Source organism: Phaethon aethereus (genome assembly GCF_964289735.1).
Source record: "Phaethon aethereus genome assembly, chromosome: 20".
Lineage (NCBI taxonomy): Eukaryota > Metazoa > Chordata > Aves > Phaethontiformes > Phaethontidae > Phaethon > Phaethon aethereus.
Window position 1 is genome coordinate 6,899,053 of NC_138596.1, and position 25,552 is coordinate 6,924,604.

The 25,552-nt window shown below is 40.8% G+C and overlaps 1 protein-coding gene across 1 annotated transcript in view; it reads right to left on the minus strand.

Moving 5' to 3' along the window:
* The window catches only part of FNBP1 (formin binding protein 1), a gene marked incomplete at its 3' end in the record, with an annotated part of 95,204 nt that overhangs the window by 32,970 nt on the left and 36,682 nt on the right, over nucleotides 1-25,552 (minus strand). The window contains exons 3-6 of the mRNA XM_082009104.1: nucleotides 24,523-24,579; nucleotides 21,778-21,925; nucleotides 9,280-9,342; nucleotides 8,344-8,448 (exon numbers count right to left, since the gene is read on the minus strand). Coding sequence (XP_081865230.1) covers nucleotides 8,344-8,448; nucleotides 9,280-9,342; nucleotides 21,778-21,925; nucleotides 24,523-24,579 — 373 coding nt within the window. The remainder of the gene's footprint in view (nucleotides 1-8,343; nucleotides 8,449-9,279; nucleotides 9,343-21,777; nucleotides 21,926-24,522; nucleotides 24,580-25,552) is intronic.

Sequence of the window (25,552 nt, forward strand, 5' to 3'; positions counted from 1 at the left end):
CAGGAATGCTTTCAATTGCTCACAGATTTTTCAGCTGCAGGCTGCGGTCCTCCCTCCACGGACACCCAGCCTCACATAGCTGCTCTCTGTTACGAGTGGGCACCGCCACGAACAGCAGCGGGGCACCTCTTGGTAGCAGCAACACTGGCAGCGATTGCAGAATCATTAATAACAGTGGGAATTCTGCCATGGACTTCAAAGCAGTGCCAAGATTTCAGGCTTTGATTTACATAGCCTCCAAATCAAGCTCCATTGTTTACTATGTTATAATAGCCAGGAAGGTACAATGGGGAGTGCAAAATAACGGGAGGGGGCAAGAAAAGAGGGAAAAGATGATAAAAAAAGAAGATAAAAATCCTTTCTTTTAACATTAGAAGAATTGGGGAAAAAAAAATCAGAGAATCTGTGGATCCCTGAAATCCTTTGTCTGAATATAATATACAAATGAGCAAACCGCTGACAGAGGATGGAAAAATCTTCATCATCAGATCTCAGGAATTGTTATCTAGTGCAGTTGCATTCCACATAATTCTGCCAGACTATAGAAGTGCTCGCTAAAAAGAGGTACTACAGCAACAAAACACCACTGCAGCTCTAACGAGAAAGATGAACCAAATTAATGGAGCTGGGACAGTAACACAGTAAGCACACTGCACAGCTCTTGAATTGCTCTGGTCACATCTGCACTACTGAAAAAAAAATATATTGCAACAAGGACTTGCGTGTGTCAGTCCTATCCTCATAGGATCAGTCCTGCAGCATGACTAAAGGCAACAACTAAGCACAGTTGCTTGCTTAATAGAGTCTGACAGCTAGAGGTTACTCGAGATTTTACTTAATTGAATGAGCCCAAGACTTCGGTTGCCTGGCTTTAGACTTCAGTTCTTCTGCAGACTCCCTTCGCACAAATTGGACTGCTGTATTTCCCAGTTATAAAGTAAGTGTATTGCTTTTTCTTTTCTATTGAGGCCAATCACTCACCTCAGTTCAGTCTGAAAAGTGTTCAGAGCAGTCTAAATGTTGTGTAAGAGAAGGACCATTACAAAAGAATGAAGAAGAGCAGCAAGCGCCATCGTGATGTGCACCAGAGAAGCGCTTCTCAGCACGCTGCTCCAAGGCCCTGGTGAAATAACCGTGCCTTGAATCCAAAAGTTTGCCTCCTTACACTGCCATACTCATGTCACAAATACTAAATATCCAAACTCCTAGTGACTAAACTGCAAATCCCTGCTAGCATCCAATAGTTTGCCACGCAGCTCGGTGAAACGCAGGTTATCCCCCACGAGGATACTGAACAGAAGTTTATTACAAAAGAATGAGGTGCTCATGGTGGGTGGAAGGCTATGTGCACTTGAGGGAAGAGGTAACAAGAAAAGATGTATTCAGAGCAGTGGCCAACCATGTTTAAACGATTTCTGGAGATCTGTTTAGTTGTACTAACATAAGCAATTAAGTTCTGTGGTGTGTAAAGGTAAGTATTAACATAAATAATGGAAATTATTTCAGGACAATAGATTGCTTAGCTCATACTTTGAATACTGGGCACAGTTCTAGTCATCTCTCTTCAAGAAAGAATTTACAAACACAGCCAATGCAGAATGGATAGTCAAGACTGAAGAAAGTTATCAGTATGAACTTGCTAGCCTTAAAACCCAACTTCGTTGGGTACAGTACCTTCACTTAAAATGAACAACTTACAAACAGTAAGCTAAATTCTGTGGTCTCTGCTTTATTTTCCCTTAGTTCTTAAACAGATGAGAATAATATTTTGACAGAATGACTATCAACAAGCTTTCCAACTGTATAGCATAAACTAATTGCTTTGCATTAGCTGAGAACACTGGTTATATTGCACTTCTAATTCAAATTGCAGCTGATGCTTAACTCCAAAGTTGCTCTTAAGCCTGCCCTTCACACCCCCTTTCCCTCCCTAACTTGTTCGTTCCTTTAGCAATCTACCTCTCAACAGATTTGGATTGTTATGAAACTCAGTCAAATTGCTACGTAGAGCATTACTGCAAAGGAGGACTGCTAAGAGGAAGTTTAAGTTCAGATGGATTTCCTTATCTTATGCTAAAACTGGCTGGTGCTTCTGTTCATTGACCTCTTCACACCACACACAGTGTATGCATGGGATACATGCAGATATTTATTTTTCCAGCCACTCCTGCTGCAGTCATTAACTCTTTATTGACTCAAAATCAAAATTCCTAAATTAATCACGATTCCAAAAGGGAAATAGCTGCTATATACAGTGTCACAGACAGCAGACTGTAAACAAGAGTGACTTTCAGAAATACAAATGACTGTCCTGAGGGACTCCCGACGTTCACACACTACATCATCCATTGGGAAGGAAGCAGCTCAGGAAGGAAACTGGGGTCTGCATAACCCAGAGGAGTAACATTAGTGTGAATCTAATGGCCTTAAATCACATTACCAAGAAAAGACTGCACTTGAATTAATGGGAAATTTGACCCACATCACAAGCAAAGACACAGAAGAGTTTAGCCAGCTCCATCTGTGGAGCAATAGAAAACCAGCTGCATAATCAAAGTATGTAAAACTCACCACCCCACAGAGAACATGGGAAAATCTTATGCAATATCTAACTCTCAAGAAGAAATGCACAGACCAGGCCCTCCTGCACTATGATCAGGACTGAGCCTCACACACCTTGCCTGCATATTTCACCGAGACACTGCTTGTTGCACTTTTATAAATTCAAAGCGGAGTGTAGGAAAAGCAAAGCCTCTGGAACTATTCACTGCAATAAGTATTCACTGTGTTAATGACACACAGTAGAGCTTGTCCACCTTCTAATGTACCTTTGCATGGCACTGCATTTTCCAAAATGCTGAGAAGTTCATTAGTTCATTTGAGGCAAGTATGTGCCTCGAGGTGGGCAACACAAGGAGGGGATATAACAAGTCCTACTATCACAGGGCAGATGATTCAGCATCTCCTGAAAAATTAGGCTCATTACAGTGTGCAGAAGGGAGGCACCCACATGCTTGGGTTATGCTGCCGAGTTTACTGCTGACAATTGACTAAAACCTTAGTGACGCACAATGCAACAACACTGCACTGAGCTGGAGATGTTCCTCTACGGCTTGTCTGTGGGGTTTCAGTGATGCTCGCTGCATCCGGCTCCGTTATGACTTGACTGCTGTTCCAACAAAGTATGCTGTGAACAGTGTATGCAGTGCAATGCTGAAACACAGGTCAGATTTCTCCAGAGCCCAAGTAAAAATAGCTTAGTGCACCCTTCATTGTAAGGATGTGTAAATTCTTAATGAAGAGATTTGCATCCCGCAGCGAAGCAGCCTAGAGGCTGGAAAAGCAGTTTACCATTTGACAGCATAACTGCGTTTGTATAGGCAGGAAGATCAGCTTATTCCAAGACTCTTTCTAAGTAGCAGTATTTCTACATCTATGTTCACTAAGACTTTGCCAGTGATTCAGCTCATGACTACCCAAGGCAATGTAAGTGGACGTGTCTTCTATGGGTAAGGAGAGAGATAGAGACTCTTTACATTGCACTGAAGTCGATGGTGAGCAGCTGGGGAGCGTGGTATAAGAAAAGAGAAGAGAAAATGAAACTTGAAGCATGAAACATCAGTATCTCTCTGACAGATTTACAGACTAGAAAAATGAATGTCATGGTGATACTGTATTACGAGTTTTTATGCCTCTATGCAAATCTTAAGGTATTCTGGGACTCCAAAAATCTTGGATTCAGATCAGGTTATGTCTGCTGTAAGTCTCAGAGCACTGAGGAAAGCTCCTAGAGATTTCAATAAACTTGAGGTTACTTCTATTTCCCTCAGTTTCTCCACTTCAAAATGAAAAAACAAACAAACAAAAAACCAAACAAAACAAAAGAAAAAAAAAGGCCAGTAAGTCTAAACTCCTGTTTAGACTCTCAAAGTCAACAGGGAAATAGAACCATCAACTTTTTAATTTCTTTTGTTTTTAGATATGACATAGGATTGGGCAGAGAAGAGAAGGAGGAATGGAATGATAATTCTGTAATAATAAATTTAGATATAAGTTTGTATAATTTTAGAGTAATTTTGATTTCAAACTGACAGCTGACTTGCAACAAGCGTGAGCAGCTGTAAGCATGTAAGAAAGCAAATTCAGTAGGAAAACCCCATTGCCCCAGAAAAGATGTCTGAATGTCACAGGAGATAAATAAAATCTTAACACAAGCTCATCCTTTCTGGGTGCGGATTGAAGACTTACTAAAGATAAGTCAGTCAAAAACCCATAGCAAAACAAGATGCCTACCCCATGTTTTTAGCAGTGTCAGAAGCTTCTTGACTTATGACAGTTAAGGTCAAATTTGCACTTTACATCTGTCTAGATCTACTACTACTAAACTACTTTCTAAATTCACAAGACATTTACATAAATCTCAGAACCACTTAAGGTAGAACCCTCCTAACATAACAGAAACAAAATTCTAAACAAGGTGATGAGGCTTGACTTCAGTTCAGCCATTCTGGGAACTCCCATACAGCTCATTTTTTACTGCTCAAAGTTGAAGTTGTTTTCTGGCAAAATGATTACCTAGTACACCAACATACAACCGTGCTACTCTTCAGCAAAGGGACAGATCCTGCCTGACACCAGTACCTCAAACCACTGTCCTCCCCCTCAACTGCTGTGCAAATGGAGAGGCGAAGCATTCAGCCCTTCCCATGGCTGGCCTCAGCCACCTCCTCTTTAAAACAGATTCTGAAAAGTCTACATTGAAAAGAAACTTTTAGGAAAGCCAGTTGTTTCGTTTGGGTCTTTTTGTTTTGGTTTTTTTTTAAATCACAAGTCTGCAAAGGCACCACTGGGTACCACATTATCCCATAAATATGTCAGCTTTTTAGTAATCACAGCTCTGAAGAGAAGAACAAACAATAGAGTGCTTCCTTATATGTACACCGGCTCTGCGCTGGTGACAGAGACCATTTCCCCAAATGGTCAAAAACTTGAAGCAGCTCCACTGTGGTTTCTGAAAGAGAACTGCTTTAAAGCACACATCCCACTGCAATCCAAACGAAGCTGAAGCTTACAGCGATACCTACAAGGATTCCCGGTACTAGCATCAGCACGTTGCACCATTTACTTCGTTTATAAGGATATTTTCACAATACAGCTTTCCGCAACACAGTAAGCGTCCTGCCCTGACTTTGCCAAACTGAACTGACAAAACCTTGGTGCCAAACTGCACTTTGTGTTGACACTTAAACATCTCTCTGGAAATGTCAGCTGCTGGTAATTTAGGGGCTCACTGCAAACACAGGAAGGGAGCTCAGGGGCCCTAAGCCACTCTCCTTTGATTCCTGCATAAAGACCGGGACCACGGCAGAGACTCAACACAGCCTTTTGCTCCATGGTCCTACCGCCAAGAAAGGAGATGGAGGGAAACAAAGCTAAACACCCTGCTCGCTCTGTGATCAACTGCCAGACTGGCCAGCTGCAAAGATGATCGAGCCCATACTGGCCACAGAAGAAGCACAGAAGGCACATGCCCTGTGCATATCGAACCTGAGCTGGTCCTACAGGAGTTTGGACTTAGGTACAAGATACCCATACTGCACATCCAGCCCTGCTTCTAAGCACACACCTAAGGCCCTCTGCAAAACAGTTCTGGAGAAATAAGGAGGAAAATAACTTAACTTGCTTCTCTACCATTATTTTGGCTACTGAATCCTAGCAAACTATAATACCAAGAGTTATCCCTTAGACAAGGCCATGTTAAGTGCTGGTAAATGGCAGCTCTGTGACAGAATTTCCTGCTGCTGTTGTCAAAGGCTACAATGTCTGAAAGATTGAGAGATATGGGCATTTCAGAGCCTCATACAGCTTAGCAGTAGGTGCATTAGGGAATTGCAGCTATGTATTCGTATATTCTTTTGATTGCCTGTGTCATTGTGATCACTGCAGAATTTTAATTATATTACTCTATAATGCATGATGCAAAAAATAGCTTTAGTGTCTGCTTATATTTGCAGGTACAAGCTAAAGTAGCCAAGGTGTCAATCTCAAGCTGAAGAAATGAGGGCAACCGATCCCATTGCGTGAAGAGCACCTTGTTCCGCCAAAGTGAAGAGCATTGGCTCTGAATACAGCCAAATTGTCTGCTGTCCTGGCCAAACAGATTTTTGGGAGCTTTTGAGAGTAGGAGTGCAGCAGCCAAGCCATAAGGGGCAAGAAAAATCAGAACCACCGCAATCGCAATAGAAGGAGGAGGTAAAAGTCATCATATTGCTTCAAATGAAGCTGAGCAGTTTTCTGCATCTCCCCCGAGCACGTCGATGAGAACTGCCCCCAACAGCAGTGCTTGGTTAAACAATATCCTATTTTGCACTTGGGAGTTACGCAAGAGCGGTCCCAGTCACACGGGCAGAGGGAAGCAAAGAAAGGGCATTATTCACAGCCTGACATGGATGAACCCAGTTTAAACACATGCACTTGGAAAACACTGTTCTCTCTGTTCAGTAATATTATTTCACATTCCATTCGTTTTGATAACCTTCTCCTTCTCCATCTACCCTGCTGACTGACTAGAAAGTTGACTAATGCCATCTCCTGAGATTAGCCAACATGTAACTGCAACAGATTTTTCTTTCAAGATACCACTGAGCCTCATTTTGCAATAAATAATTTACAAATACATGCACTAAAAAGCTAGAGAAATTTAGAAGGGAAGCCCTTCTGCTTCACTTTACAGGGAAAGAGCACCAGGGTAGGGATTGCTTCCTAAAATTTACCTAATGCTATGAGATTAATATACCACCAATACATAGGCTTTCACTCTGACCAGAAAAGGCCAGCCTTAGAAAGGGATGTAGAAGTAAGGAGTTTCAGCCCTCTATTTCAAATAGTAAGTCATACCTCTGTATCCCTTTGACATGGCCTCACTTTGAATCGAATCTAGAGCAAGTCCTAATTTTAACTATGAAAAAAACGTATTCTAAAAGTTACTTTATACAGATAAAGCAGAGATGATCCTCCTCTGTCAGAAAAACCCACATGTGGTGTTACATCTGACAATTCTGTGCACGCATTGCACTGTGCATGCAGTGCAGGGCACTGTAAAGTGCCCTGGCAAATCCAGATGGCAACAAAGGATCAAATCTGCATGGTGAATTTACAACTAGTAGCCAAGCAAATGACAAGACCACAGAGGCATTTTCTCCTTTGGTATGCAACAGCACTTTGGGGAAATTTTCTGAGCCTCTTTCATTTACTATCCTCATTTCTAATAGCATCCTTGATGCTATCTGCTATCTAATCTTCATGATGCTCAGTGTCCTAGAAACATCTGAAGATCCCACAGATGTAAAGAAAAACTTGTATTTGATAACTTCCCAGGATTGAATTAACTGAGAATAGAGTGAAGCAGACCTCTTGAGGAGCAAAAGCTATGTTTTACAAGGGCTATCTTGGACTAGAAAAGATAATTCAGTTTCCCTTCCTGTCCCTGCAACAAAATGTTTAGTGTATTTTAAGCTTCAGCTCTCTTCCCCCCACCTCCTCTATTTTTTTTGTTGCCCCCCCCCCCCCCTTTTTTTAAAAAAAGAAACAAACCTTTTCAAATGTTCTGGCTATTTTCTATGTATATGACTCAAACTCAGGGAAGACAAAACTGCCCTTACACATTGTAATATGCTGCCTCTGATCTACATTACTGCATCTTCTGAGCAGAGGTGTAACACCTTAAGCATCAGTTCAAAAGCTTCACTGAATGGGGATCAGTGTATAAAAGCCACAAATGACTGGGCAACCAGACAACAACTGAGAAACAAAATTAATAGTTATGTGCCATCTGTGGCAAGCATGGATTCCAGGATTCTGCATAACATGAAAAGCTGCCCTGCTGTAAACCTAGAACCATGAACAACAATCCTGGTAATACTTCATTGCAGCCAATGACATCAGGACACCTTCAAAGAGTTGCTCAAAAGGCAGGAAGTTTAGTTCTACCTGGATCACAGAGCGACTAACAATGTGTGGTAGCTGCAAGCACCCCTCAGGGAACCCTCACAAGCTCAACTGTCACAGAATCTGGGGTCTTAGTTAAAACTGATTTTGCATAAGCTCATTTAGAGCCATGTCAGCTGTGTTAAACTCAGATCTCATTACTGAAGAAAACTGACTGTATCTGTTTAGAATTTTTATGCAACTATAGGTCACTGCAGAGATCTCCCTATTTTTAATTAACCTACGGCCTGACTTAAATGAGGCATTAAGCCTCAGAGGGCTTATCTTACCAGCAGAGTGTGGAACTAAACCTATCACATCCGTGTTTACAAACAGTCTCTCCACCCTCTGGCTTACCTTTTCAACATCTGCTTTCGTAACATTGATGTCAGCATCCATTTTCTCAAAATACTGCTGTGCTCGATCAGCTTCTTTGCAATCACGTTCAAACCGCCTTTTACTCTGAAAAGGAAAAATACAAGCCTTCAGTACAGGAAAAAAACACGGTACCGAAATCTACCTAAAATCAATACCTGCCCCTAAACTAATCTGCTGTAGCAGCTGTCAGATTTTAGGACTCGCTTGTTTATGCCGGAATACATTACCGTATTAAAGAACTTCAGAAAACAAAGTCACCAGAAACACATGTTTTGTTCCATTCTTCAGGCTGCTTGATTCTATTAACATCACTAGTATTTCAATAGTTTTCCCTGTTAGCATCTCCTCTGCTCTTGTAAACCAAATCATTCGCTTCCAACACTTAAATCCCTCATTTTTATAACGCACAACAAGGCAGTTAGTAAGATTCACACACTTCCAACTAGGACTTTTGGTTACTGACATCCTCTTTCTTTATCCTCTCCTCTACTTACAGACTCACTTTTCATTCGTCACATGAACAACTCCAATGTATTTACTTTTAAGAACCACCACCTTACTCAAGGGATGGTCCCATTTCAATTTATTCACGCAGTATGACAGTATTCATCTTATAGTGGAGTATCTGAAGAGGACCCTTAGGGACTCTGAATTTCCAGCAATGCTTAGCACCCTTGTCATATCAAATGAAATGCTACTCATGATAGACACAGGTCCCACAGCAAACCAAACATACTATTAAAACAGACTTTTTGGTGTCTATCAGTGTATTTAAGACAGAGAAGTTTAAAAAATCCCATTTCTACAGCTTTCATCCATACACCCTTCTTTTTCTAAATACAACGTTTGGAACCACCTCTATGAAAACACTATAAAACTTATTTAAATGCCACATCTCAGGAAGTTTCCACTTACTGCTTCAAGTTGTTTCCAGCAAGTTTCAATATGTTGTTGTGCCTTTCTGCCATCATGGAAGTGCTGTTTAGATTTAAAAAAAAAAAAAAAAGATAAAAAGAAAACATTTTCAACAAAAGAACAGTCAATTATGCTCAAGGAGTTCCAGGGAAGGAAAAAAAACCCCAAAAAACCCCAGAAATTATTCTGACAGCTGTGTTCTGCAACACTGGTAAATTGAGCAGGTGTATGACGACTATCTAATATCTCAGCAGGCAGCAGATGTATATTTGCATCAATTATAGTGGTTAGTTAGACTAAGGCTAATTAATCCCTTCAGCAATTCTACCTTGTATTGTTCACTGTATCTCATAATTGTTGGTTTCCCACACCATGAAATCTGAAGCACTTCGAAGAGTATTTCTTTGCTTACTGACTGAACACTAGCTCCAAATTAAAATTTCTTTCTACATGGCATTCACCAAGATGCTCTTGATTGGCACATTCTAACAACTGATGTTTGTCCTGATTTTCATTCAGACTCGACATAAAACCCTCTTCTTCCTAGTTTCGGGCTGCGTGCGCGAGGCCAGCTGTTCATGTCTCTTGAGAGATATTCAATTCTTTGGGTCCCTCCAGAAACCCACTGGGGGTGTGCGTGCATGTACACACACTAAAGGTGTTACAGAAGTTTTAAACACAAGATGTCAGCTATAAACTACATGTCAAGGAACTTCTCCCGACACGCCTTTTGGAGCAAGACTCTTAATTGCAGTTGGTTTACATAACCGTTCTTAGCCCTTACACAACATTCTTCATCACAGAATCTAGTGTGCTTTAGGTATTACCCCCTCTTATCTTCCATACGCCTCACTTTTCCTCAGGATAAGCAAGATCATTGCATATGTTAAAGACCCAGCTCCAAATCGGAATGTTGACACAGCCCCCAACTGACCGCTAGAACAGGTTACTCCCCATACAAATCACCTTATAAAATAAGTAATACAGCAAACTACAGATAGGAAGAGAGATGCCTTTCTGCATTAGCATGTTTTACTCAAATATATGTATGGTTTCACACAGGAAACTTGGAAAATAAAGATCTAATATTGCCAGATAAACCCACTACAACTCACTAGAGTTCACGTGTTCTCAGCCCCGCACGTAATCAGACATTAGATATATCTTAAGCAATTGATATCAACAGTCTGTTAGGGTAGAAACGCTCCAACTTCAGAACTGCTGTAAAATGTCAAAGTTAGAAAAATGTGCCTGCAAGCACTTTATAATTGACAGCTACTTGGTTTCCTGCATCATCCACTAAAGCAACCGGTATTTCGCTGCTGGAGAGGCAGGTTTCTGGAGCAAACGTGCTAGTGACGCTTCCTACCTGCCTTTCTGGCTCCACCAGACACACCAGTAAGAAGCCCCAAAACTGCAATTCTCTGTCACACCACGTCCAGACTTGTATTGCCCTAAAAACCACGACAACCTTCAACTTGTCTGTGAGAACAGAAAACCACCACACTGCCCTGAGTGCTCTGGACACTACTATTACCTCTAGTCCAAAACACTGGCTGTTAAAGGAGGGATGCTCACCTATAGTTAAAGCTATAGAGTGCCCCTACGTTCAACTTTCTGGATAGAGTTTATCTCTGCACAAAAATTCTCAAAGCAGAGAAGAGAGGCACAGTGTCAGTAACGCTTTTAGTCCTGGGGACGTGCCGTGCTCAGCTCCGGCTCTACTCCTGCGTACCAAGGAGGGAGAGCGTGCGGCAGCCGGGCCACCGAAGGGCGTGCAGCTGAGCCTGGCACTGCCACGGCTGCGGAGACACACCTTTTGCCATGAACCCTGATGGTGCTTGTGCAGTTCAGACCCTTGCCTACCATGCTAGGCTTCTCCAAAAACTTGGTCACCACATTATGACATTAAAAAAGCCCAGACACAACTGTAAAACTGCTGGGGCGGTGGGGAAAGGCTCCGAGTTGATTTCAGTTCCTTTTGTAGATCCCCATTTCTTTTCAGCTCTGCACGTGACACATACTGCATATTCCTTGCCGGGGGGCTTTGAAACACTCCCCACTTCAGGCTTGCTTTTGTAATTAGAGCTTAGGAAGAGTCCCGAGGAGCAACAAAAACAGTCCCAAGGCACAACTGTAACGTAACACTACATTTTTCAACATTTTGCTAGTGAGCATGGAATTTGTGAAAATCTTTTGACAGTGAAGCTGCAAGTGAAATTACTTGGCTGTCTGCACACCGCGTTGCCTGCCTCCAGCAGCCTTTGCTTGCGTGCTCCCCTCTTCGCTAGCTCCGGCATCGCTGGAGTGTAGGAGGGGACTTGAGCTGGGAACAGCTGGCCTGCATGAAACCCACCCCTGTCAGTGACCCATAAACCTTGGGAAAACAACATGCCAGGTTAATTTAACAGAACACAATTGCATAGAGGGGCTGAGGGATGAACTTGGAATCAAAAGCGTATCAGGTAACAGGACTACCCTCTGAATTCGTATTTTTAAACCACTTTGTAGTTCATCAATAATGTAATTTTAAGTTTGCACAAGCCATCCCTGTCATTTCCAAATTTGTCTTCTCTGTCAAATAAACTCTACCAGCTGCTGGAAGTACAAGAGAAGCAATAAGCCTGAGCAGTATGGCTGCATGTTGTTCAGATTTTGGCCCCTCGCCCCTTTTTTTGAAGCTTTTACAGAAAGGGAGCACCAAGATGTAAAATGGGCATTACTGAGGATTATTAAATAGTGAAACTGAGGAACCGATGTCAAGTGACACTGATAAATAGAGGTGCATCACGTTTTGGAGAGTTCAGGGCAATATTGCCTTTTTTAGTTCAACCACTTTCCAAATATATTTACAACCTCCAATTCTTGTTGTGTTATCCCGTATATATCCTTGTTATAAGAGAGAAAGCTACATGTGATAACAGATGTACAATGTATTGAGACCGCTTCTGCTGCTGCAAATCTTTTGCCCTCAAAAAATTCATTTTTATATAAAGAAACTATCTATATTTCCTCACTGCCCCCATTTTATGGATAAGAAAATGGAGACAGTATGGTTAAGTGATCTGCTCGAAGTCATACAGGAAGCCTCCAGTTTCCTCAAACCCCGTACTGTCTTCAACTTCCACAAACTCATTTCCTTTACTTTACAATCTTATTAAACAGCAAATGTCTTTTAGCTCCACTCCCCCCAAATTAGCCAAAATAACTGAGATCAACTCTTCTGTAATAAGGTTTCAAGGTACAAATCCTAATTTAAAGAAAAAAGTTTTTGAATCAAATAATCAGTTGTTCTACACCTGATGATTCAGCAAATGGGAACACGACAAGTGATTTAGCAAATCATATGGAAAACTACCATTCTCAGTCACACAAATTTCAGCAGCACATTGTGATGAATTTAGAGTAGTTGATACAATATAGAATATTACTTCTTCTTCCCCAAACTCAATATGCAAATTAATGGGGCCTAAATCAGGCTTTCTATTTAAAAAAAAAAAATCAGACTACGAGCAAGATACTGAATTAATGAATCACACTTCAAGCGTGCCAGTCAGACATCTGCAGCAGCAGCGTTGGATGTTCACATGCCAAGATTTCCTCCAGACTTTTCGGCCATATCCGCAGCATTCGAAGTACACATTAAAAACATGGTAAAGTGAAAGTTTTGTTTTTATCAGCGTTCATTATTCAACCTCCCTAAATCACCTTTTAATCTATACTTTGGAGTCTTGGGCTAGCAATCAACCATGCCAGCTTTAAGATTTCCATGAAAAATACTTTATCTAAGCATCAAACCTACTAAACAGCTTAAAACACTGCAGCATTACCCAACCTCAAACCATACTGGCTACATCACCACAACTGTTCTTTTTTCCTGTGTCTGAAAGCACGACGCAGCTCACATGTCGCAGGGTACTCTGAACAATCCATAACTGACCATGTTTTGACTGGATGTCTCCATCCATTCTACACTCACAGGGTAAGACCCAATAATCTAAGTTTTAGGTGATCTCACGAGAATTATTAAGACTTGAGAGATTTTCAGCACAGTATTAAGTTGCTTATATGAAGACTGTGGATTAGAGCATCTTTTTAATTAGCATTCGTTATATTCTAAAAACTCCCAGCTCAAGGAATACTCATCTACAGTAAAGGAAGAAGAATTTTAGAAGAGCAGAAAACCCACATAAAGACACACCATATACATGAGGTTTTCTTCCTTTTTTCAAGCAAGTCATACCAATCGGTGTGCTCTCCTCATTACCATGCTGACTGTGTTTGTAACAGCTGGGGAGAAATCCTGACTGCTGCGCAATCAAAGACAAAACTCTCATTGACTTTTGTTAGGCTCACATTTCACCCATGTTGATCAAAACACTGGGAGCAGCGAGCGAGCTACCTACAATACAGCACCTGTTACTGCCAACACGATTACAATAAGTAGCAGTGGGATATTTTTGCAGAACTTTCTTGGTATGCAAGAGGGTTTACAGAGCCACGCAGTTCACAGAGCAGATGACAAAAGCTTGTTAGAAGGCACCTCATCTTCTTTCTGACCTTTTGAGAGGAGTAGTAGAAAAGCAAGATGTAGTTAAAAGCATCTTACGAAGGACAATACAGTCCAATAATTACGCTGAGGAATTCCTGGTCAGTTTTAAATGAAAGAATTGCCTGAAACATGTACACTGCCAGCATGACAACAGGGCTGCTTATGCTTTATCGAAAACTGACCATGTGAAACATTTTAAGAAAAGCTGTAACAAGACAGCCTTGTTTTTTCTTAACGAGGTAAACAGCAATTGATTGCATGGTTAAACCTAAGACTTGCACATCTACGGCCTGTTTATATTAGAAATAGTCAGAAAAATAATCTTCTTTAATTTATATACATAGCATATAGTTCATTTGACAACATTCTATTTAAGAATTTTCAAAAGAAGATATATATATGTGACAATGCTGCTGCAGTCTCTCTTCTGTTTTCAAACTAGGTAATAGAACACATTGAAAAAAACGTTACCTTTGACTTCTGTAACTGCTCAGCTCATACTGATAGTCAATATAAAACACAGCCCTTGCAATATAGTACTTCCTCCCCCAATTCAAACTCTACCTCCATTTTTTTAAAACAGTGATTCCTAAAATAACAGCCAGTGATTAAAGCATACCAGAGACTGAAATTAGAGAACATTATTTTTTCCTCAACTTTCTCAGCTCAATTTGCAAAAAGCCTTGTCAAATGTTTTTCTTTTCCTGGCTGCAAAGACAGGAAACAGTCTTCTCAGAAGAAATCTTTGTTTCCAAGAATAGCAACATGCTCTTGAGGTCTTATCGCTCTCATTTGTAATAAGAGTAGCATAAGACAGTCCTGTGAACGTTGACATGAAACACATGACTGTCATGACTATCTTTACACATGTTCATCAGTGCTACTTCTTAACAGTATGGCATAACCCCATTCTTCTTGGCAACCTTACATGTGAGCATAATTCTTAACGTGTACCTATCAACTAGGTCAAATCTGAAACAGGTTATACAAGTATCTGTTGAACATTGACGTTAATTTGGCTTGAATCATCTCCTCCTGATGTGGTGCATTCCAGAGGAATTCCAGTAACAGGCCACTAAGACCAAAGTTTCTCAGGCTTCAGACAAAGACCAGATCAGCTCCACAAGACAACCAGAACTAGCTGCTCATGCCTACCAGGAGATGGGACAACAGAATGATGGTGATTAGCATTAATCTAAAAGACACCGTGGCAGTAATATTTATGGTAACTTGCTGTTTCATGCTACATATGACAGATTTAGTCCTTATACCGGGAATCGTAACTCAGAACCAAGTATGTTCTCAGGCAGAGACACAACCGTGTGTCATGCTCCTCCCTCAGCAGAGCAGCACTGCACTCCTACAGCTTAGCAGGACAACTCCATAGGAACGAAGCTACAGGGATCCTTGAGAGCACTCCGCTACACTGGCCAACTCTTCGAGCAGTCCTGCTGAACCATCTGGCTTCACAGCAGCAGGCCAGAAGGCTCTGGATTCAGTGAGCACAAACAGGTATGACAGGTTGGAGATCATGTACCCCACTCTCAAATCCATCCTTGGGGGCCAATCATGTCCTAAAAACCCCAGCTGTGCCAAAGTGCTCTAAAAGAGCAAACCTATGGGTTTTTCAAAGGGAGATCCAAATTACTACTAAAAGCTAAGGTACAAAGAAAAGATGTTTGTGTTTTTAAATCCTCCAATGAACAAATGAGAATGCTACTTTAGCTTCCACCTCTTGTAGTTCCTAGTCTTGCCAAAAAGCTTCTCTTCCACTGATCCACAACCAAGAGACACCATCTCAGCAGAACGTGTCCTCCTTCCAGAGAAACGGTCTGTCACAGTCCCGTACAACTCTGGCAGTGATAAGAAAACGACATGATGTACAATTTAATGCCTCAACAGGCAAAGACATACTTATTTCTTTAAATAGCTGCAACCTTTTAGTTGTTTCCATATAGCCTTCACATATGCATATACCCACACACAAATATTAAGACCCCCATCACTAAAATGCCAGCTAGACATACCCACATGTATCACGTGCCTCAGGCCTTGAATAAACAGCATTCACACACAGTTAAGGTATGCTCTACTGGCATGGCTTTGTTGTTGCTCTTTCATTTTAGGCCGATCTCTGCGGCTGTCTGGATGGAACACAAAGGGAAAAAAAAAACACATCCATGGCTGATGCTCGACCTCCCTCACCCTCAGGCGTTTCACAGGCCTGCGCTGAGCAGGAAGCGTTACTGTGAAGAGAAGACATCTCTCACCTCGCCCCTTTAACAGGCTGTTGCTCTGCAGTGCAATATTCAGGCTAATTCACAGAAAATGTAACTACATTTCTTTGTAACCACATTTCTTTGTAACCATATTTTGCTTCCCAATCAGAAACCTTCATGTAGTAAACAGAAGCCAGTTTATTTATTTGAACCATTATTCCACAGTTCAACGTGCCCATTCAACACTGGGAAGAGCAGGATATCAAGTCCAGTAGTCTCAACTTTAACCCTGCTAAATCCAAAGTTCACATTATACCTTTCAGCTGGATGGAATATTATTATAGTTTCCCCCACAAAAATGTTTTTAGAAACTTTCATAATAAGCACTTGGTTTTTCCATCCCAGAACAGTCCTTCACAGCACAATTAGATGATGCATACAAATACTTAACACGGTTTCATTAAATTGGCGCCACAGTTTGCGGAAAACCAAACACTCAATAAGAATATACAGAATTTATTATGATCTTTCCTAAATAATTTTCTGCATTCTTGCATTTCTTATAGCTACTAATTAACACTCTACTGGTACAATTTAGCTTAATGAAATACAGCTGAAATATCCTGTAAGAAAGCGAGGATGAATTTGTCAAGTTGGATTGTTGTACAGTGTATTTATCGAGCCCAACAAAATCTCCCATAAATGTCCAGAGGTTTTTTTTCTGCTCATAAATAGCTCCTGCAAAGCTTCCACCTAGCAACATATCTCGTTATTAATGTTTAATTTTTATACTCTTAGAGTAAAACTAAATACTTTAACTCCATTCATGGGGCAGGGGCAGTAAGCTGGAAGTTGGTAAGTCACAGAACAAGAGCTGGGGAAAGTTCAGTTTCAATCTCATCAACCTGAAGTTTGGCAAATCACTTCCTTTCACTGTCTCTCTTTTCCTCTTTCTACTACCTGACATTAGTTTGTCATTTCTGGAACGCAGCAACGTCTCTTTGTACCTCTGCAGCCCAAAGCACAGCTGTACTCCAAACACACGGAGACCTTGAGACACATCCAAAATGCAACATGGAAAAATCCATTGTGCACTTGACAGGGTCGTATTTTGTCATCCTGTCTCACACTTGCACGGTGCATTACACCATGAGAAATCCTGTTGAAAACCACAGGACTATTTGCAGAACAGGGCACTATTCAGATGAACGAACACGGCAGAATTCCTCCAATTATTTACTTTTCATCAACACCTGAGAGTCTACAAGAAACAGAAAGTTCTCTGACATGTACACCCCCTGTATGAATACACACAGGGAGGGCGCACACGCTCCACCATAAAGAACCAGACCGTTTTTGCCCTCCCGGTTACCATAAGGATGCATTCATTCCCTGTTCCCCTTCTAACTCTACACAAAATGGAACGTATTGACATCAGGTAAATTCTCTTCCAACCACAGAATCCCAGTGCTGCACCAGTTTGGTCTGCAGCAAAGCTCTTGGCTTGTTCTTGACTTTCATGCTTGATTGTATGGAGCCAGCCTACCCCCAAGGGGAGGTGGAGGTAGAGGTGAAAGCAGCAGCAGTAATAAGAGGGATAGTTCATGACTCTCAAACACATTTTTAGCAAAGCTGACATGAGCAATGGCTACACGGAGCAGCTGCTGCCAGAGGAGTCCATGAGTCAAACCTAGTTTGTGACCACAGGTCTAAATCAGAATTGTCCCAGACAAACTACAGTATTGAGGGTTTTCCTCAGCCATAGTTGAGAGAATACCTAAACCAAGCTATCTCCTGTGAAGCTTTAAGAAAAAAAGGAAATTCTCAATGTTTGGCCAGCACTGGCTACATGTTTCCTCAGAAGTCCTCTTATGTGTGACTCAAAAAGAAGGTACCAAAAAACCCCCAGTGTCTACTTTTTTTTTAATGGAACAAAGCATGCTGAGTAACTCAGCAGGCGCAGCAACACAGAGAAGCAGAGTCCATCATCTAAGCAACCCAGATACTGGTGATCTTTCTCTCATATGAGAATAACTGGTCTGCTTAGGACCTAATATTAGAACCAGAAACAGTTGCAATGGGTGGAAGCAGAAGAACTCTTGAGTACATTTCCAGGTTGGAAATGTATTGCCTGTTAATACTCATGAAGTCCAAACACACCTCTTGACATTACAGGAATCATCTCCTTCTCTTTTGCCACAGAGAAGCAAGATAAAGACCAAATCTTGTCATACTGCAAGGCCCCCATCTCAAACTTGACATATTCCACAGCTAGCCCAAAGTAAGGTTTTGGTGAAATTGGGATGGCATGAAGAATGACCACAGAAACAAATTCTTTCCTTGAGCCACTCTGAGAGGCAATTCCCAACTCATGTGTGTGGTTTGGTGATTAAGGTCTTCATACAGTGAAGTTGCATGCATCTGGCCTCAATAACCTCAAAGGGAAGGTGGATGGGGCATGACCTTCACACGAAGCGTAGAACTGAAATTTCAGCTTTGAAGCAGCTAGCAAGATCCTAGCTGAAGATGGGAATTACTCACATGAGAGCATGGACACGCTAAGATCAAGAGAATACAAGAAGAAGTTGAAGTGAGGAACTGTACTACAAAGAGTTTCGCTTCACTAGATAGCTGGGAAGAACTGAAACAGCGCAAGGAGTTCTCACACACACAGAGTGAAAAGGAGGCAAGGTGTACGCCTAACTTCAGTGACTGTAAGGGCAAAACTACTCATCTGGTACAGTGACAACATCAATGAGGGCTATCCTATGGAAGAGGAATGCGTAATACGATAAAGTTTAACGAACTGATTGACCTTTGTTGCTAAAGATACTCAAGTTTCACAAAAAGAGTCTTTGTTTGATTTTTCTTACTACTTTCTCATGATCAAAAATCATCAGGCAACAAAGCACGCGATCTGTAAAAACATATGGGTAACCCAGAGCTCTCCTGAGCTCCAAACTAGGCCAGAGGAAAAGAGGAGGTACCTGTCTTTTGAACAATGCCAAACCACTGTGAATTTGCAAGTTATCCCACTTGTCCAACCTCCAGACTGTCCTGTCTGTTTTTCATTAGCTGCTTTGTCCCATATTTCCACCATTATCAACTATCTTATATGGAAAAACATGACATAAGCAGCCATCAAGTACACCCCTCACAGTAGTCAAACAAATCCAACATAACGTAAAAATTGCACGCCAAATGAATTTTATCCAGCGTAAAACCAACGTAAGGTTTTATATACTATCAGGTTCTGTGCTGCTTACAGGCTACGGGCTTGTTCTTGTCAATGACAACCAAAGAAGTACGATTTATTATTGCATGACCCCAATCATCTGCTGGTGTAATTCCACTTGAATCAATAAAGCTAAATGACCATGAAAACAGAGTAATGCAGGCATGCATCAGACCCCACGCGTTTAAAGATCACCACCCTCATCTCCCGTGACTATTAAAATGCACAATTCCTACTGCATATCAAAGGGTTTTCCTTTGGAAACTGAAACTCTTGCCTGATGGATTTGCCTGCCCACTGTCAGCTGTACTTGAGCTCATCTTTCACACAGTTATCCTTATGACACCTCTGTGTATCATTTTCATCTTCCAGGTGGGAAATTACAAGAAAAAGAGCAAGGGTGTTTATCTCTCAGTCAAACTGAAATCACTGGAAATTTGTACCTTTTTAGGGGTATTTGGACACCTGAATGACTTAATCCAAATGATGCAAGACTCTGTGGACAAGAATATGGGTCTCCCAATCTCTACATGTGGCCCTAGTCCCAGAAGTGATCATCTTTCCTTACAGCTTATAGCAAATTGGTGGACTTGGTAGTATTAGGTTGATGTTTGGACTCAACCTTAAGGGTCTTTTCCAATCTAAATGATTCTATGAATTTGTAGCATAACAGTGGATGATGTATCAAGCAGCAAGCATGAGAACTCTGCCAGCAAAATTTTCAGAAATACCAAGCCATTCATCAATTTGTGTGATAGAAGGTTTTCCCAAAGCATCAGCCCATCAGCCCTCTGTGATAGTTACACAACAACCAACTTCCCTCCTGCAGATCCTAACATGATTGATGTATTCATGCTTTATGGTATGAAATGAGAGAAGCTATGTATGAAAAATGCCTGAAGGCAGAAGCAGTTTCCTTTTCAACACCATTTGCTCATAAACGAGAAATCTACAGGACTCAGACAAGGATTCATAATTCATATCATTTATATTCATATTACAAGAACAAAACCACCAACCACGACTGACAATTGTTCTGTGTTAAAGGCCAAGAATTATCAGGTAAATACACTGTCAGTTATTTTTTTGCAGTTCCCGTGCTGTTCCCACTTGACCAGTATTAAAATACTTTTCCTGTCATTCACCCATTACTTATGAGCCATATTTGCTACAAAACTTAACAAAACAAAAAAGCAATAGTTACGGCTCACACTTCACAAGGAAGATAAAGTCCTCTTTCATCATACTTAAAAAGTCTAACAGATATTCCAGTCACCTTATACACCCATATAATTGAAAAATTAGGTAAAAAACATTAGAAGTTACAGAAAAACACCATACTAGAATGTTTTTTTTGCCTTGCTTATTGTACAGAGTCCACGCTGAATAAAAAGGTCATAGTAGTGCCTGAGAAAACTTTCTCATCACACCTATATGTAAAACATCCTTCCATGTTGCTGCCAGAATATTATATCCCTGAAATATTACACACCATTCTGCAAATTAAAGGTATGCCTTGTGACGGACTTACCATCCCAATACTATACGTAGGAAAAGATGGTAATTTCCAGGACTCTGATCCTGCACAGCACTTCAACACATGCTTAATGTTTATTGGGACTATTTATAAATGCATAAGTTTTGCCGGACTGAGCAAGAGTACTTTTGCACTTTCCATAATAGACCAACAGTTTGGAAATGGAATATATTGCCCTGATGCTCCCCTACCTTGTTGCTCTTTGCTTAGTCATTTTATACATGCGTTACAAGTATTTGTAACAATAATGCTTAGAATCACTATTTTATACCCACTCATCCCAGGGATAAGAGGGTTCAAGGCAAGGAAGAAAAATCACATCTCAACCACATGCCTTTCAGAGCTGGTGACATGCAAATTAATCAGCTTTGAACATTTACTGTAGCAGGCACATGGGTTCCTATTTCAGCTAGTAGTTTAGAGTACTAACATAAAGCCCCTAATTCTACCAGTCTTGAAGGATAACAGATTGAAAGCCAGATACCCCACCATCACAAAACAAGACAGACCCCATATTTCTCACCAGATTAATTTCTTTTTAAAGTTCTGTTGACCAGTTATGGCTGAGAAGCAGGAAAATTTGAACCAAGATCCTAATAATTCTTTCAATCGGTCTCAATAACACAGTTTCTCTGTTTATTTCAGGCTTTACACAGTGCTGCTGAACTCTTCCCTAAACAAGCTTTTGGCTAACAGAGCCTTAAGCACAGATGGGTCTCTGACCTTATTTAGCAGGGATTCTCCTGAAGCCATTGCTGTCTGATTTTATAACATTTGATTCAAATGGTTCAGTGGCTTGGCCAGGGCACGTAACCCACGTTTTGAATGCTTGGTTCGTTAGCAAAGCTCATGCTTATTAACTACAGATAAATTCTGCTTAACATTGAACTCCCCTACCAGTAATTATCTGTCTGAAATAGCAATTAATTGTGAATAATAAAAAATGATCAATTACCGATTTCCTCTCTTGTTTCAGCTCCTGCACATAGCGTGTTAACTCTCCAGTGATAAGAGAGGTCATGTTCTCTGAAATGACCTCATGCTGGCCGGCATAGTCATTCATTTCATTTAAAGTGGCTAGGAAGGCTCTAGTTGATGTGTACCTGCAGAGGACAAAAATGCATTTTGCTTTTAGTCCCTTTCTTTTTGGAAAAACACACCGCAAAGGGAAGTTGTATCCTTCTTAAGCATTTAGTATTGGTACATGAGACTGAATACGGATTAGCACAAATTCACTTGAGGGAATTTCTCAGAAGGAAGCCTATCCCACACACTGACAGTTGTCTGATAAATTAATCTTGATTTACACAGTTTGACATCAGCTCTTAAAATATCACAGTTTTAGGATGCCAGGTTTTTTGATCAGCACAGCTCTGAGACCTCACTATTCTAAGCTCTATTCACCGAGCATGTCTAGTTGTACTCTTTCAAGTCCTACAATTCAGTGCACAGTCATCAGCATACTCTACCTGGCAAAATCCTGTCTACGCAACCAACTCTGTGGCTAGCATTGTGCATAAAAGAAAATTTTTCATAGTGTAAATTGGATTTAAATCAGATATAGTTTATAAAGTTTTCAAAAAGGTAGTGAGTTTACTAACCAGGTGTTCATCGTCAACCTGTATTTTTTAGTACCTTCCATTGCAACGTTTATTTTTCATATAAAATAATCTCCAATACAACATTCCATGTATTATTAAAAGGAAGAAGCTAACATCTGTGCAGATAACTTCAAAACAGAGGATTATGTCACTAGCATATTCAGCACTGTGCAAGCAGAGCTGCATTTAAATGCCCCAGCTGCCTGTGCTGGTCAGCTAGAAAACAGCAGCTTTGAAGCACTGCACTTGTACATACTAGAAAAACTATTACTATTAAATGGTAGCGGTCTGCACTGATAACATCACCTAAAAGTAAAAAAGTAAAGCAAAGAGGGAAAGATTTAGAGGAAATAGAGAGGGGTCGTACAAAAAGGGATTAAAAAAAGGCATCAGAGAAAGAACAGAAAAAAAGAAACTAAACCCAAACAGATTAAAAATACAGTCCAATACAAGCAGCCATGTTCACAGTCAAGCTGCGGAGCCTTGAAGAGAAATCCCAATTGCACAAGGCAGAACATCAAAGCCACAGAACTACAGACTGACAATAAGCTTGGAAACAGCCTGTCTAAAGATGGTCTATCTCAAAGCAGTGTCAAAGGCACCCAAAGGTCGCATGACAAATCCTCAGACATTATTTAGAGACATGAGGAAAGTATACTGAGGTGAACACTGTATTTAAAAGGGTAAAGGATACACAGGATCTTCTGTGCCACATCACATGAATCATTTAGCTCCAATATCCCTTTCCAGCAATGAAAGATGTGTGAAAAAAGGTTGTAGTAAACTCAAAATACCCATTTATGGTATAGCTACTCAAAGGCAGATTTATTCCTAACCCCAGGTACAGACTAAAACAGCTGTCATGCTGGTAACATAAGCTTCCTTGTGTAAATATCAATATCTCAGGAAGCAGTGGTATAAATAACTGATTTCCAAACAATGTTAACTAAAAATAAAATAACAAGAAAATTAAAAGGCTGTTATCGCTGTTAAGACAAGCCACTAGAGTAGCTGTATACAGAGCAGCTTGGGGGTCTGACCCAAAAATCAAAATGAATATCATTATACAGTTGGATCCCTATCCAAACTCATTTGAAATGTTTCAAATTTCAAGGTCAAGGTTTTCAGTCTGCTGCCAGGCTCTCCAGAGGCAGAGCAGCCTCCTGCAACACAAGGCTGCAGGGTCAGACTCTGTGATGCCTTCATTCAAAGTTGATGCTTTACAAAACACTGATGTTGAGAAACTTTAGAGTCAGAGTGCTCTAACGAAAAGGTTCTTGCTCTGGCTTATAGTCTGTGGGAAAGCTCCTCCTCTACAAAGCTCTCTTTAAAGAGTAACTTTAATCTCATCAAGGGCAGGAATGTTCTTAACAACATGTGGTGTATCATCACTTGCACCCATGTCTGCAGTGTCACGCAGCGAAGGAGCTGTGCTTTGACGCTGCAGTCAGTACCCGCAAGCATTACGTTAGTCCCTTCCCACAAGGAGATACAGTCCGAATACGTGAATCAACAGCAGGCAGCCGAGGCCATGCAACATCCTTCAGCAAGTCATGCATCAGTCCATCCCAGGATACTGGGATTACAAACTACATCTCTTCACCATACTCTTCAAGAACCATTGGTTTCTCTCCGGTGTTACAGCATTATCCCTTTAGTAAGTTACTAATCTGTGTTGTCAGTCCATTTGAGTAATTTAACACTAACGCAGACTGCTTAAGTTTCATGCTAAAATTAACAACTGTTTCTGTTCCTGCTGAAAGTAGTTAAGAGTTTGGTCACTCACTTCAAAGAGCCAGGATCACACAGTCTGGCTTCAAGTTTTTCAAGTACATGACAAAAACGAAACAGAAATCCCCAAACCAGGCTCCCAGAAACCGTAACATGTAAAGGGAATTGAGAAGTTACAGACCAAATCTAAACTTTGACAATCCACTCCTTAGTATCTACCGTATAAGCCTGTTTCTGCATCTGTGATTTCTATACTCTTATACTTGACTTTAAAATCTTTGGTTTACAAGTCAAACCCTAACTGGTAACCCAAACCTTCCCCTCCCTCCATCAATGCATGATCATGCAGCAGTAGATCATGAACATACCTGTATTCTTCCTCTTCTTTGGAGTTCTTTTTGGGTTGGTATTTCTTTGAAAGATTCCTAAAATTAAAACCACATATATATAAAATTAAAGCAGTCTTTAAATTAACTGGAAAATCTTTGCATGCACACACATTCTGTGGGGCTTCAGTTTTTATTTGCAGTGACCAGATACCTTTCAGAAGTACGACTGCTATTAGACTTTGATTGCATTGTAGTAGCACTCAAAGAATGGCCCGCACAATGCTTCAGCCTCTTATAACTGCAATAAAGTAGCAGATTCTGAACCCCAGAGGCTAATAAATTAAGGTCATGATGTCAATACACCCAAAGTTCTGGTTGTGCTGATGCACAAGTCTCCTTCACCTGACGTAAAGGAGAGACCCTTTTACAGCAAAAGAAAAAAAATGGTCCTTAGACACACAGACATGCTTTACAAACTCTACCCAGCAGAAGGTGCTGCTCCATACCCAAAGGTCAGCCAGCCCATTAAAGTGTGATGTGCTGCAGATGACACTCATGGCCAGGCGAATTTGCCTGCCTTTAGCAGGATGCTTCCAAGGAAGAGAAAATTTTTCATAAAGCTCCACTGAGATGACAAAAGGGGGATCACTTTATGATTATCTACTGATGCTTGGAGAAATGTGAAATCTGATTATCCCAATTAGCACAGATGCTTGCATCTCTCATTATCCCACATCCAGCTAATGATTTAATTTTAAAATATTGATATGTTCTTCAAGTGATCGTATCTTGAATAAGAAATTTGAACATAACTCTGTTAGCCCACCTCACAGTATATAGGTTCCGTTGTCTTGAAAGCACTAACTGCAAGCCCCCAGCCAGCAGCACACCAAGGGTTTAATGAACACATGCTGTCCACCCGACACAGAACACACCTTGCTGATACTTAAAAGCTCAACGTTACGATGCATATTGCACTGTAGCACAATACAACACAACACATCTTTTAAACAACGCAAACCAGAGAGCTGACAAATCTTACTTAGCAATTTTAAGACCTTTTCAATGC